The following is a 15481-nucleotide window of genomic DNA, read 5'->3' as shown; positions in this document are numbered from 1 at the left end:
AGCTTTAAGCCAACTTTTTCACTCTCCTCTTTCACTTTCATCAGGAGGCTCTTTAGTTCTTCTTCACTCTCTGCCATAATGGTGGTGTCATCTGCATATCTGAGGTTATTGATATTTCTCCTGGCAATCTTGATTCCAGCTTGTGTTTCCTCCAGCCCAGTGTTTCTCATGATGTACTCTGCATATAAGTTAAATAAGCAAGGTGACAATATACAGCCTTGATGTACTCCTTTCCCTATTTGGAACCAGTCTGTTGTTCCATGTCCAGCTGTAACTGTCACTTCCTGACCTGCATACAGATTTCTCAAGAGGCAGGTCAGGTGGTCTGGTATTCCCACCTCTTTAAGAATTTTCCACAGTTTATTGTGATCCACACAGTCAAAGGTTTTGGCATAGTCAATAAAGCAGAAATAGATGTTTTTCTGGAACTCTCTTGCTTTTCCGACAATCCAGCAGATGTTGGCAATTTCTCTGGTTCCTCTGCCTTTTCTAAAACCAGCTTGAACATCTGGAAGTTCACGGTTCACGTATTGCTGAAGCCTGGCTTGGAGAATTTTGAGCATTACTTTACTAGCGTGTGAGATGAGTGCAATTATAATCCCACTGACAGCTTATTAAAACAGTATCTGTCATGTCAAGCAATCAAAATGGTTGTGATGATAATTTTCTGATAATTTTTATCTTTCAATTTGTTAATCCATTCTACTTGAGCTCACTCATTTTTTTCCTTTTGGCCTCTCTTTTTTCAAGATTAGATCAGTCAAGGCCATCTATAACATTTTATTTTCCAGTCGCTGAATTTTATGGATTGTTTTCATCCCTGGAAGGCACTCCCACTCTCAAGCTGCCCTATGGTTTTAAATGAAGCACGTTTACAGAACATGGGTGTAATTGCTTTTTACATTTTCATGTTAGTGGTTCCTTAAATATACATGTATCTCTTTATGCATTAGTCAGGACTTCATAAATCAGAAGCTAAATCTCATTTTCCCTCCTTAAAAGAAAGGTTAAGAACTGTTTTCCAAAGCTTTATGTTTCCTACTTTTACACAGAGATCACAGAAGTAGGGTATAAAGAAGAAACACTCAGAACTAAATGAATAACAGCAATGAGAAGTATTTAAAGAAACATGAAATGTTACTTGAATCCCTCTATAAATGTGACAGGGGACATTTTCTCCCCACAGAACTCTACCAGAAGCTGGAGACTGGTCCTGCACACCAACCACACTTCTGCATTTTTTTAGTGGGATGCCAGATCCTTTAAAAAAGCAGGAAGTTCTTCCTTTTCAACTGTTTCTTTCTCTGCCTGCTTTCAAAAGCTCATGCAAATCCTTGTGGCCTTATGCTTTTGATGCTAAAGAAAAGCATTGATGAAAATGTCTTCGCATTCCTTTATTTTAATTTTATGAGACTGCTTAACAACACTAGAATTAAAATACTCCCAACATTATCCAGAAAAAACCATCATCTGAGAAGCTAACTGACACTGTAATAAGGATGAAATCCGACAATGGAAATCAGTGTGATTTTTTAAAGTATTACAAGGCTTCTGAATGAAATCAGAGCCCAAGACAAGTGGAGGGAAGCAATACGTATCAACACGAGAGGATGAGGAAAGTATTTGTGGGCCCAACAGCTCTCCCTGACTGAGGGTGGATGCCATGCCCAACACTGCTGAGGCCTGTGGGAGGTATGAGAAAGTTCTAGAAGAAGAGTGGGACAGTTGTATGCATGAGAGGCAGGCAGGGCTAGGACACTAGCCTGAGGAGGAGGCAGGACAAGGCTCCTGGCATTTGTCATCACAGAAAGAATCACCCCATGGAGGCTGTGGCTTCCCCAGCAGTTTAAAACCTACAGAACCCAACTCAGCCCCTGGAGCAAACACACTTCCTATCAACTGTGAAATAACATGGCCATCTAAATGCATTTTAACTTAAAACATTTCTAAAACCTTGGTTTATGTTCAGCTTCCATAATAAACTTCTGCCTAATATAAATCATTCTACTTTATTTCCTCCAGATATTTCTTTGCTACAACTGAATCTTTGACCACCTTTTTATTCCTTTTTGTGGTGGGGGGGTAGGGGGGACAGGCAGCTCCAACTCAAGGCCAGTCTGTATTTTTTTAAGACTTTTTGATGTAGATCTTTTTTTTTTTTTGATGATGTAGATCATTTTTAAAGTGTTTACTGAAGCTATTACATCTGTTTTATGTTTTGGTTTTTGGGCCTGAAGGAGTGTGGGATGTTAGCTCCCTGACCAGGGATCAAACTCGTACCCCCTGTCTTGGAAGGCAAAGTCCTAACCACTGGACTGCCAGGGGAGTCCCCCACTCTGCGTCATCTTTTATAATATCTAGGAACCAGTTGATGTTTATGAGCTTGTGTGGCTATTTTCTGAGTTTCCACACTTTAGTCCAAAGTCTCTATTTAAAATCTATATAAGTGGAACAGGAGACAGCAACTGATATTATCAAGGATAAACACAGTCTTCAATTTTTCAAAAGGAGCCTGAAAACCAGAATGCTTCCCTGGCTTAATCTTATGACCCGGATTTATAACTACTGAATACATACAAGTGATAATTTAAAAAATATTTTGAAAAATAGACCCACAAATAGTCACATAAACCCAATTTGCTCATACTGCTTTTTATTTAAATCGTCATTAAAATGTGTTCATTGTGAAACCATCATCAATCTCTTCGCTGGGGAACATGGGAGGGTGCAACAGGAAGAGATGGCTTGTGGTTTACAGGAGGGACGGGGCGGGGCGGGGGGGGGGGGGGGCGCGCTAGGGTTGCTTGAACCTCCTGTAGCGCTGTTTTGACGTAAAATCGAAACAGGAAATTAAGCTTATTTGAAATGGATTGACCCCTCTCCAAGCAGCTGATAACACATGGTAAAAGCACACTGGTTCTAGGTGTTCCCGAATGAAAAGACTGCTGCTTTGCAGACTACCAGCGCATGCATCCACTTGGCCAAGCTGTTTTCCTGCTGGTAACTTCAATTCCTGTTTTAAAACCGTGCCAATTCCTCTTGGGTGTTCTGGTGAGGAGAATGACTTTCTTTACGTTTTAGCCAAGACGTTTCCACCACAATATCTTATGAGAAAGCCCCAAGGCTGGGGCACACACTGCAGTGACCAGGCTGGGGAGGGGGCGGGGCAGGCATTTTAGAGAATTATTTTGACATTTAAAATAATAGGGAGGGGAAGAAGCATTAACAATAATGTGCTAATTAATTTTTTGATATATTATATTCTGATTCCACAGGCCAAGTTTACAGAGGACAGAATTAAAGAATTTTTTTTTAAAGGTGGATGTGCTTGTTTAAAATACACTGTTTTGCATAGTGGAGGTTTTAAAATGCAAACGAGTCAAACCAAAGTAAGAACAACACATCATAATGTAAGCTTAGGGGAATGTGCCTGAAGTGGGAAAGAGGAGAGTCTGACAGCTCTAAAGCGATTTTTAAAAAATAAAGTATTTTAATTGAATTGAATTAATTAGTTTATTCTTTGGGCTGTGCCATGTGGCAAGCAGGATCTTAGTTTCCCAACCAGGGATCGAACCTGCACCCTGTGAATTGGAAGCACAGAGTCCTAACCACTGGACTGTCAGGGAAGTCCCTCTAAAACACTTTGCAACACCAAACCCTGGTCATTTGAGAAAGATACTCTATTGCTCTCGATTCTGAATATACCTGAAAACCTTTCACCCGAAAAGAAAAAGACAGATTGGTTCTGGGCCCCAGACCTTGCAGGACACACAGTGTTCCAGGCTCACAGGACCTTCCCAGCTATGGGTGTGATTTGGGAGGGTTCTTTTTCTTTTTAAATGCCACAATATGACAATCTCAGGAGAAGCGACAATAGCCTGAGCCGGCTGAAAGGTGCTGCACTGACCTGATTGATGGAGTTGGCAGCGCAGGAAGCCAGGCCTGTTCCAACAAACGTAAGCAGGAAGCAGGACCAGTCAAAAGGCACTGGAGCCAGGGCGAAGCCAGCTGAGGTGGTGCTGACGACCAGGGCTGCAAGACAGAAACACAGCAGGGGCTGTCACCAGGCAGTGGGGGGGTCCCGGCCTCGCAAGCCCACCTCCAGGCCGACCAATCCCCACGGCAACAGCGCGGCCTGCAGGCTGACCTTTCATTGGAAAATTAAGCTTTACAGAACATCACTCCGATTATAAAAATTCTATTATAGAAAAATGCCATTACACTCAAGAGTAAAAACTAAGACGGGTGTTTCAGATCCAGTCAGTCACTTATTCATTCAACAAACACTCACTGCGAACCTAGTCCACAATCAGTACCGTGCTGGACGTGAAGCCTTGTGCTGAGCAGGTTAGGCTCTATTCTGCCTCGAGGTCCTTGTACTTTTTATTCCCTCTGCCTCTTCCCATGGCTGGATCCTCCTCATCTTCCAGGTCCTGTCTTAGAGATCATGGCTTAGGGAGAACTGCCCCATCTCTCATGAGCAGGAAGCCCTCTAGGCTGACAGCATCCTTGGGCTTCCTTTCTGGCGCTTGTCACTCTCTGGCTTCAGCCTGGAATATAAGCTCCACGGAGGCAGGCGCCCTGACTCTAGCTTGCTGCCTCTTTCGGGGATCCCACTGCGCCAGGCAAGGAGGAGAATTTACTGGGGGCTGAGGAGGCAGGGTGGTGGCTGTCAGACTGCAGAATGGCAAGTTGAGGAGTCTGCACTCATCTGGTCGAGAAGTCCTCTATCACTGGCTGTTTAACCAGGAGCAGTGGGCACCCTGACTTACAACACAGAGGGACCATCTGAGAGGCTGACTATCAACCCACGGGGAACGAGGGCAGCGCCATGGGGAACCAGACACACAGAGGGGATGACTTTCTCAGTATACCGTCAGCAAAATCCAGAGTTACCAATATAGAAAAATGACCTTAGATCTTTCCAAAAATCCAGGTTGACATTCTGCATTCTGCTTTATAAACAGGTTTAAAAAATCAATTACCATCATGGTGGAAAAGACAGTACTATAATCAGTGAAATGTCAAACTAAAAATACTTTAAGAAGAAAATTCTCTTTTTTTGAAATCAAAAAGGGTATGTAGTTGCACAAAACCAATGGTTTTTGTTTTTATCTGCCCCCAGAGCTCGACTGGGTGATGAGCAATAAACACAGAACATCGAATTTTTGACTAATGGGTCAACTCTTGAGCTGAGAAGAGATAGCAAGTAGTTTGCAAAAAAACTGACAGAGAAAAAAGGACAATGCTTTAGTAAGACTTAACAATGATTAAATCTACAAAATGGAAATACTGCCTCATTTAAAAATATACAAATTGTAAATAGCAACATAGATAAAAAAATGACAGGGGCCATTATTACTAGAGAGGAAGAAATCTGAATTTTGTAACACATTTCCAAAAAAGATCAAAAGCTAACAAAGAATGTATTTTCACTTCATCAAAGCAATTAAAGAAAGAGAAAGGGAAAGAAAATTGATAAATTGTAAAACTGACCGAAGCAATATTCTCGCACAGCACTGCCATGACGGTAATTAAACTTTTCATTGATTTCCAGAGGATTCATTACATGGAATCATTTTGCAACACCAGGATCTCATTAAAAGTGAATGTAATATAGTCTTTCATTAATAACACTGGAAATTATATTTTATTTGGTAATCTCGTATTCTGTCCCTTCACAAATAAACAGAAAATCAATGTGGCCGATGAAGCTTGACCCGTCCAGTAGAGACCCAGGAGTGCTGTTCTGTAGTCCCAAGGGGGTACTCTGGAGACCCAAGGAAGAGGGACACCCCCACTCCGATGAACTCCCCCCGAGCAACCCCGCTCGTGGATGGGAGTCTACCCCACAGACTCTGCAGGCACCTGGGGAGATGCGGGGTGAGAGGGCAGCCCAGACACCCAGCACAGCTGCAGCCCTGCCCTCTACTCTGTTCAGAACCGACACCGCCTCCTCCCACTGGCCAGCATCACTGACGAGGAGCCGCCAGATATGGTCTCTGTTATGCCTGCCTCCTCTGGGAGAAGCTCTTGTGTTCTCTATAATTAAAAAAAATATTTTTTTAACTTCACACAGTCACAAGCAGGCACGCCCTGGCTGGCCCAGAAGAAAGCAAACCTCCTTGAAGTGGGCAGCCTGAGAAGCCCAGGCGGCCCCCAGGAGCAGAGCAGTCCAGGGACCTCAGGCCCAGAGACTCACAGAGACGGACTCTGCCAACAACCGCGGGCCCAGAAGTGGCCCGGCGCCCCACGTGAGAAGCAAGGCCCTGACCCACGCAGTGACTTCAGCCTGGAGGCGCCCTGAGCAGGAACCGGCCAGGCCGTGCCTGGACTTCTGACCTTCAGAAACTATGAAATAATCGCTTTGTGCTGTATTAACCTGCAGAGCTTGGGCTCACCTGTTCTGCAGTAAGAGAAAACTAATAATACTGTAAGGAGGCTGGCATTTGAGGAAGACAGACTTGAGGACACACAGGATGGGCTGGAGTGGAGGGAAGATGGCTCAGGGACCACAGAGAGGCCTGCAGGGCCCCAGGGAAGGGACAAGGGCCTAACGGTGCAGATGGAGGTAGGGCAAATCAGCTGCAGGCACAGGCCTTCAACAGGGAATAAACCGAAGAGATTACAGCTAAACAAAAGGAGCCAAACAACTCAGGAACTCAGAGAACAAAAGGACCGCAAAAGGTCAAAGGGAACTCGGGGTCAGCTAGCCTAACGTCTGTCCTGATGGAGGGACGGAAGCTTCACCAGGGGAAGCCTCCCGTGGGACGGGTCTCAGTCTCTCTGTCCCTCTGTTGCAGACCAAGTCAAGACAACTCCCTTGAAATACCTAGCTCTGGGTATAACTCCTATCTCTGGAGCAACACTGCACAACCTTCAGTCATGCACATGCCACCACCCCCAGCCCCTGTCTCTCTGGCACAGCATCCACAGGGACCAGCTGCATGGGACCTCCACGCTCCTGTCCACACCGAGTGACACCTTTCAGAGACGCACTAGTTTCTACCATAACAAGAGCACTCAGGCCAGTGCCTGGCAAATCCTCAGGGCCTAAAAAGTGGTGCTCTTGGTAACCGGTAAAATGTGGTTCGAGACGATCTATTTTTCCAGCCACCAAGCTTAGACTTGGTGTTTCAAAGCAGTGCCTTAAGGAACTTCGACAAGCAACAGAACACTTCACACAAGCTCCACGTGCCCCAGTTTTATAACATCCAGGGGAGGGACCACAGCTCATTCCTTAATAACTGTGGACTAACTATGATGATGACAAAAACAAAACATACATTTGGGAAACACTCTGCAATGCCAAAGTGCTTTTACATTTATTTAAACCCCAGAAACACTGCACTTTAAAGCAGGGTGTGGATACTTCAGGGTTATGGGAAGAAAACATGAGAACTTTCATTTATAGTTCACTTTTTAACTCTTTCTTCTAAAACACATATTTTGCACATCATAAAATGAATATAATACATTGGGGTGAGAGCACATGAATTTTATTTACAAGTAACTATACATTCTTGTTACATATGGCATTTATATACAATAGCATAAATACTTTATAAATATATGCACATGCACTTAAAATTTTTTTACTGATAAAATACACGACTAACAAACTTTGGAGAGGCCTGCTCTAAAATAAGCAGCAAGGCAAGCACTGGTGGGTAGCATGTCCGATTTTATATGTGGAGATCCTGGAGCCAGCCAAGGGCGGTGAACTCAACCCTTGGCTTGACCAAGGGTCATGTGAGTTACACATTATATATGGCTCTCTGCTATACTGGTTATACTGTAACAAGTCCTACAAAGAAAGACATGTTCAGAATAAAATTCCACTGAAGGAAGGGAAGACCAGCTGTGCTCAGCTGGTCAGTCGTGTCCAACACTTTGTGACCCTATAGACTGTAGCCTGCCAGGCTCTCTGTCCATGGGATTCTCTAGGCAATCCTGGAGTGGGTTGCTATTCTCTTCTCCAGGAGATCTTCCCGAGCCAGGGATCAAACCTGCTTCTCCTGCACTGGCAGGCGGGTTCTTTACCACTGAGCCACCTGAGCAAACACACACACACACCACCCAGCTGATCACATCACCACCAGCAGGCCAGCTGCGCTTTCAGGACATCCTTGCACATGAGCCACGATGCTCCTGCAGCAGAGATCCTAAGGGGAATGGCCACAAGTCCCCGAGCAGGGAGCCCACACTGAGGGGAGAAGTTCCCCTCACCCCACCCACTGGGCACATGCCCCTGCTTCTGCACCTAGGGGGCTCTGTCCCTGCAGATGGCGGCTCTGCGGGTCCTGGCGCCCCAGCGCTAGCTCACGGTCTGCTTCCAGAGCAGCAAGCAACCGCTGAAAGGTTTTCCCTTTTCCAGTACGCAAGAGGGTTTCTTGAAGCAGTGGCTTAATCAAGAATGATTTTTCTTTTTTTTTTTTTTTTTTTGATAAAGGCTCAATACTTTGAGAACTGCTGGTCTCTGAGCACAAGCATAATGAAGGTGCTCATGCACCTTCTGAGATGAGATCATCCATTAAAAAGAACGTTATCTCTTTTCTGAGATCATCCATTAAAAATAACTATAAAGATGATATTAAAAAACTGGTCATCTACATTCTGCTTCATCTCTCTCTTTCACTGCCTCGCTATTTTTCAGCTCTGGCCCCTAAAAGAATTAAGAGTGAAAAACAAAACTCCAATAAATCAATTCAGATAATTATCAACTCTGATAAAAGATTTGCTTGAAAGATGGAAACCGCTGACTAAATGAGAGCTTGAGATTCTCTATAGATTTCAAATTATCCTTGTGATCTATTATATCTCATTATCCTTGAGAGCAGGGACTATGCAATATTATAACCCAAATCCTACAGACCTGAGGTGTATTCTCTTCAGATCTCTTTTATATACAAAGCAGCCAGAGAACAGACAGTTAATGAATTTGTGTGTGGCTTTGTTCACCGGTGGCTCCAAGCAATGGAATGTTTTCGTTAACGGATCTCAAAGTTCAAAACTATACAACTTAATTAAAAGGCGGGAGTTAGGTCTTTTCTGATTTTCAAACGAACATGTATTTTTTACTTGATAGCTGTACTTATGACTTCTTCCTCTCTTTTCATTTCTGTTAACACCATAAGCTTCAAATGACTCAATTTCTAATTTAAGTGAGTCTCGTAGGCTTCACGGCTTGGCTGCGTTCCGTGAACCTTCTGACAATTCTGTTACCCACAGACGTATGGAGGAAGGTGGTAATTCTTATGCTTATTGTTCCGTTCAGATGAAAAGTCAATTGATGAGAGACAGGGTACTTTTTTCCTAAGCTACATTAAACATAATCAATCAGAGAGTAACTGACTACAAACCGTGACCACGTCGGATTAAAAGATAAAGACCTCTAATGGAGATTTTTAATAACACAGCTGCAAAACTAGGAACTTGCAGGGCCTTCCAGTTTTCCTCTTTATTTTTTTCATACTCAGTGACCAGAGGTGGTCTTAAAAATCCAGGACCACACTGAAACTCCTAACTTCAAATTTACCGAGCATCACTATTAGCAAAATGAAGCACTAAGTTCAGTCCCTAGGAAATTTGCCAGGGAGCACTTGGTTTACATCCACGGCATTCAGAAGAAGGAAATGAAATAGCTATCAGGTCTGTATAAAAAAACACATCCAGAAAAGCTGTTTGCATCCAAGTTAATTAGGCAACACTGAGTGAGAACCTAAGATTGTTCTTTCAATCACAGTTTTTCCTTGAACCATCGAAGTTTTCTACTTTGTCATCCTATTTTTAGTTTTCCTTTTCAACAAAAAAACATTTCTTCTCAGTATATTCAATAACCAACACTTCATGATCTTTGTAATTAACTAAAAAAAAGTTTCCACAAAACTGATGCTTACTAAACTTTTAAAAAGTAAAAACAGTCCTTTTGAAAAATCAGTTTGGCAAGAAGAAACAGTTAGTGGAGCAGTTTTTACTAAAATAATGAAGATTTTTCTCAGTTTCATATCAATGACAACAGGTGAAGGTGACGTGAAAAGCAGACAGAAATATGAAACACAGTGGCCCAAGGTCACCTGTTGCAGGTACAATACTTTACAGCTGCCACTAAATATTCATTGGAAGGACTGATGCTGAAGCCGAAGCTCCAATACTTTGGCCACCTGAAGCGAAGAGCCGACTCATTGGAAAAGACCCTGATGCTGGGAAAGATTGAGGGCAGGAGGAGAAGGGGGAGACGAGAGGATGAGATGTTTGAATGGCATCACCAACTCAGTGGACATGAATTTGAGCTAACTCGGGGAGATGGTGGAGGACAGAGGAGCCTGGCATGCCATGGTCCACGGGGTTGCGCAGAGTTGGATACAACTTAGCGACTGAACAACAAAATACTCAATTATTACATCACAGGAAAATGATAATATGTACTTAAAAAGCTAAGCTGTTTTAAATTCTACAAATTTTCGCAAGAGAGTTCATTACAGCTTTTTCTCCCCATAAGCTTCTATTTTTTGAGCATCTATTATGTACATGGCAGGAGTGAGGCCCTGGGAATGAAACAAGCCAAGGAGATGGATGTGGTCCCTGCCTCGTGGTGCCCACAGGCTGGTGGAGATTCAGACAAGCCAACAGGCACAACAACACAGTGCAAAAGCATGTCGAGGGTGAATTCACGGACGCTGTGACAGATAAGGCTCCCGATCTAGACACCTGCTCAAACTGAGGTCAAAGGTGAAGATGAAGGATGAGGAGAAGCTGGCCTGGGAATGGGGAGGAGGGTTAGGTGTGAGTGCTAGAGGCAGAAGAAACAGTGACACAGGGCCACGGGGTGAGGGAGCACCAGACAGCCTGCACACCTCCTCTGAAAAGAGCACCACCCATGTGAATACAGATAAAAAAACATGCCTTGTGTTTTAACAAAACACTGCTATGTTAGCACTCCTCTTTTCATTCTTAACCTCCTAATTTACCATCCCCTGCTTAAGATATAAAAAAAATAATGCTACTATGTGAAAACTTTAGCACTTAAAGAGATAACCTGGCAGCATTCTTTTAAATTCACTTCTGTAAATTTCTTATTCCTTAACCTTAATAAGTGAGAATATGCTACCATATTTCACTTTGAACTAGAAACTAAGCCCTAGAGGACATCCCAGAATGATAATCAGGCATCTGCAGGGCTGGGGAGCCATCGTCAGGTCCCCTCCAGAGATGCAGCTAACACAGCCGCCAGGGAGGGGGGAGGCCTGCATATGGGTGCAGAACCTAAGAGAACTCCCCGGGTCCACAGTGATGCGGCTGGCTGCTGGCGGGAGGAGGGGCAGGGAGAAGAGACAGGCAGAGACGAGAAAAGGCAATGACCTATGAGAATCCAGATAAACCAAGAGCTCCCACTTGATGAAAACCAAATCTCTACTATTGTTTGAAATGGGGAGCAGGGTGGTTTGCCGAAAATGAAGCCGAGGTGGTGGAGAGGGTGTTGAGTGAGTTCTCTGGATAACAGTTTCTCAGAGTAGGTTCTGGGGACCATGCCAACCAGGGCCCTTCGCTAAAATACAGATTCCTAGGCCCCCGTCCCAGACCTAGGGTGAAAGAGTTTATGGAGACGAGGCACAGGAATCTGCATTTTAACAAGCACTCCAAGAAGCTCGGACCACACGTGGCGACTCAGAACCACTGAAAGGAGTGGAGTTCTCCAGGCTGATAATGGAATCTGGGGCAAAGAAGACGCCTTAAGAGGATGCCAGGCCCTCAGTGACTTCTAAGTGTAACAAAAGAGGGAAAGAGGGGCCGCCTGGCTCGCTTCTTTGTTCTGGTGAAGTTTCGCCATCAACCTGAACTACTCAGTGTAGTGTTGGGCCAGCTGGTCTTCCTCCATGGCACAGTCCAGTGCAGACAATTCCCCAGTACACAGGAGGAGTCTCAAACATGTACCTGATGATCAAGACGGCAGGGGAAGACTGCTGACAGACAGGCGCACACCCACAACCACCCCTGGGAAAGTCTATGTCCAGGCGGCAAGCAGCTTTATTTAAACACGCTGCACGGGAAGCGCATGTGTGGTGTGGTCCCACAGCAGATCTAGAGGTGCGGTTCTACTGTCTTTGGAAAACTGGGGGTGGAAAGCCGGGCAGCCCACATCCTCTTCCTGGGAGGGGATGTGCTGCATAAAAAGATGGCCTGGTGGCGCTGTGAGGACATAGGGAAGCTGGCTACAGACAGCTTTGGCCAGGCTGAACCTAGATGCTCTGGTTTTTTATGAATGATAGAGGGATTTTTTACCCCATCCCTTTTAGCTGGGAAACCGTGCTTACTGTACAGCCCTGGGCAGGGACATGTAAGGAGATATTCCTATCAGAACCTTCCCCTCCTAAGTAACAAGCCTGCCCTGGCCTGCTCCATCTTAATTCCTGGAACAGGGATTGAACCCGCACCCTTGGCAGTGAAAGCACAGAATCCTAGCCATTGGACCACCAGCGAATTCCCTAAAAAGGCCAAGTCTTGTTAAGGAGGTTTCTGCCGTTCCACATCATCCCCTTTCTTCATTCTTTCTGCCTGGAATACAACATGATTATGGGGGAGTGGCAGCCACCTTGTGGTCCTGAGGACAAAAGCTAATGATAACAGAGCAAAGGGCAGGGGCCAACTATGTTAACAAAATCCCTGAGCACTAGCTCTCAACTCCTAATCTCAGACTCCTTGATACAAGAGAGTATATAAACCCTTCATCGGCTTAAGTCACTCTTCTTCAAGTTTTCAATTACACGCAGCTGAGCCCATTCTCAACTCATAGCTTTTTCTCCCTCTCTTCATAAAAGTTGTCAATGCATTTTTGAGAATGATTATCATCCTCATGAAATTTAGCCCTACATTCCTCTAGCATCTACCACCCATCTTATACTTAAAATCAATCCAATTAATCTTGGGCTCTTTCTCTGGTAGCTCAGCTGGGAAAGAATCAATCTCAAACTGCATTTAAAGCAATGACATCATCAGAAAACAGAATAGCCCAGATAAAAATAGTTTTCATCTAACTTGGAACACTGGCTGAAGCATCTACATGGCCCACTCCCACCAGAAACCAACTGAAATGATGAAATAAAAATGAAAATTAGAGAAAAACCCTACATCAGCAATAAATTGGGTAAAGAGTGGATACTAAAACCCTCAAGAAATGTTTGTTAAATACAGTGCAGATGAGATGAAACTGAAGACAGATGCTGAGGGATGACTTGTGCCTTTCACTTTGAATAGCAGAAAATGACCAAGGGGTGAGAAAATGGATGTGTGTGTGTGCTGAGTTGCTTCAGTTGTGTCTGACTCTTTGTGACCCTATGGACTGTAGGCCAGCAGGCTCCTCTGTCCATGGGATCCTCCAGGCAAGGACACTGGAGTGGGTTGCCGTGCTCTTTGCCAGGGGATCTTCCCGACCCAGGGACTGAACCTGAGTCTCTTATGCCTCCTGCATTGATAGATGGGTCCTTTATCACTAATGCTGCCTGGGAGGGGAATAAAGGCTATCTGAGGGGACGCTGTCTTTCTGCTGCTGTGGAGGGTGAGGAGTGAAGAGCAGAGGCCAGGATGAACCGCGGTGACCTGGACCCACTTTATCCAACAGAAGGACTGTGCTGGGGCAGCTGCGCCTCCTGGAAAGGAGAGAGAAGGGGCCGGAACAGAGAGGATGCAGAGCCTTCCTTGATGACGTTCTCACCGAGACGAGGCAGAGATGACCCAGAGGACCTCAACCCGACGGGCAGGCCCCCACCCACACGGCCCCCCACAGCGGGTATGCCTGGCAGGGGTGCTGGAGAAAACGCTGAGCACAGACACCCTGTGTGCTGAGAGTGGAGGCAGGCCATGAGAGAAACCAGACTTGGGAAGCAGGGCGCTGGCACGGTGGTTTCAAAACCACACTGGAAAAACCGCTTTAGAGCAGAAGTTCCCTTGCTGGTAGCTCCCCCTGCATCTCCTTCAGGCCACAAGAATGTTTTACCAGTAACAGACTGACAGTCTCCATCCTCGAGCTGAAAACGCAAAAGAGGCACCCAGGGATGCCACGTCACACAGGGAGGGGTGTTCTCGTGCACTTCGGTATCTTCACAAAACACCACTTATTAAAAGGAAAGGCCACCAAAAACAGTGGCACAAAAAGATATTCACAGAATTAGGATTTTTTTTAACTGTAGAAAACATTCACATTATGATCTTATTTTCGTTTAAAAAGCAAAAGTATTTGAATGGCATGTATAGAAAAACATTCTGTGTGTGCCTGTTAGTCGTTCAGTTGTATCCGACTCTTTGCGAAACCCATGTAGCCCGCCAGGTTCCTCTGTCCATGGGATTGATTCTCCATGCAAGAATACTGGAGTGGGTAGCCATTCCCTTCTCCAGGAGACCTTTCCAACCCAGGGGTCAAACCCAGGTCTCCTGAGCCACCAGGGAAGCCCCAGGAAAACATTCTAGAATACACCAAAATCATCAAAACAGGTATCACTTGGATGATTATATTTAGAATTATAAGGAGAGTCCCATCCTTCCCATTTTGGCTTCTCTGTATTTTCTATTTGTTCTAAAAGTAAAGCTCAGTAATGAAAATACTGCCTTAACATTTATCAAGTATACAAATATTAAGGTAATTATTTAAAAATATGTATTAAAATTTAAGAAACCATAATACAATAATTTTAGGAAAATATGAAAAATCCTTTATGTGGTATCTGAGAGCTGATAATTACAGTACATTGACCTTTAAAAACCATAAGCAACCTAAAATAAAACTGCATCTTCTATTCTTGGGGTTTTTTTTTTTTCCTTTTAATAAAAAGCAGCATTCCAGGTTCTGGAGAAAGAAGTCCAAAAACTGGCAGGCTACAGTTCACATCAGTTCTGTCAACAGCCTAATCTATTGGCTTCAATAAACAAACTATTTTAATGTTCTGGTTTCAGAAAAAAACGTGCTGCAGCTTTTCAGCACAGACATTATTCAGGAAAAAATTTCTGCTTTTTATTGACCCATATTAAGTGTTAACTTGGTTGAGTCACCAAAGTGTCTTATGATCCTAATCCAAATAAAATTTCTTCACCCCAGTGTGGTCCCTGCAACAAACTCCAAAAACATATTGTAAATAGCTCAGCTGGCAAGAGAAACTCAAGGGAGACACACTATAACTTCTTTATAAACTCAGTCTTACTTCCTTTCATAGGAAAAAAACAAATCTTTAAACGGCATTAGCTTCTGCAGACTTTGGCCCAGATCCTGGTATAAATGCAAAAGCCCCATCCTGCTGCCACTCTGCTGTCCTACAAATGAATAGGACACACGGTCACCACGTGGTTCTTCCTTAGTCTACAGCTTATTATCCTCGGTGTGTTACAGCGAGGCAAAGGAAGAAAGACAGGTTCTAGCAAAGTGATCCCTGCCTCCCAGGTATTTCTGCCTTGGCTATCATGAGCTATAAATGAATTGCCCAAGATGTAAAGA

The 15481-nt window shown here is 44.3% G+C and overlaps 1 protein-coding gene across 1 annotated transcript in view; it reads right to left on the bottom strand.

Annotated features, from left to right (window-relative positions):
* Positions 1-15481, bottom strand: part of COX10 (cytochrome c oxidase assembly factor heme A:farnesyltransferase COX10) — a 111502-nt gene that overhangs the window by 84459 nt on the left and 11562 nt on the right. Inside the window, exon 4 of the mRNA XM_020878127.2 lies at positions 3908-4032. Within this exon, the coding sequence (XP_020733786.2) occupies positions 3908-4032 (125 nt within the window). The remainder of the gene's footprint in view (positions 1-3907; positions 4033-15481) is intronic.

This window comes from Odocoileus virginianus, chromosome 17, assembly GCF_023699985.2.
Source record: "Odocoileus virginianus isolate 20LAN1187 ecotype Illinois chromosome 17, Ovbor_1.2, whole genome shotgun sequence".
Lineage (NCBI taxonomy): Eukaryota > Metazoa > Chordata > Mammalia > Artiodactyla > Cervidae > Odocoileus > Odocoileus virginianus.
Note: the sequence above shows the minus strand (reverse complement) of the source record. Positions and strands in the feature narration are given on the sequence as shown.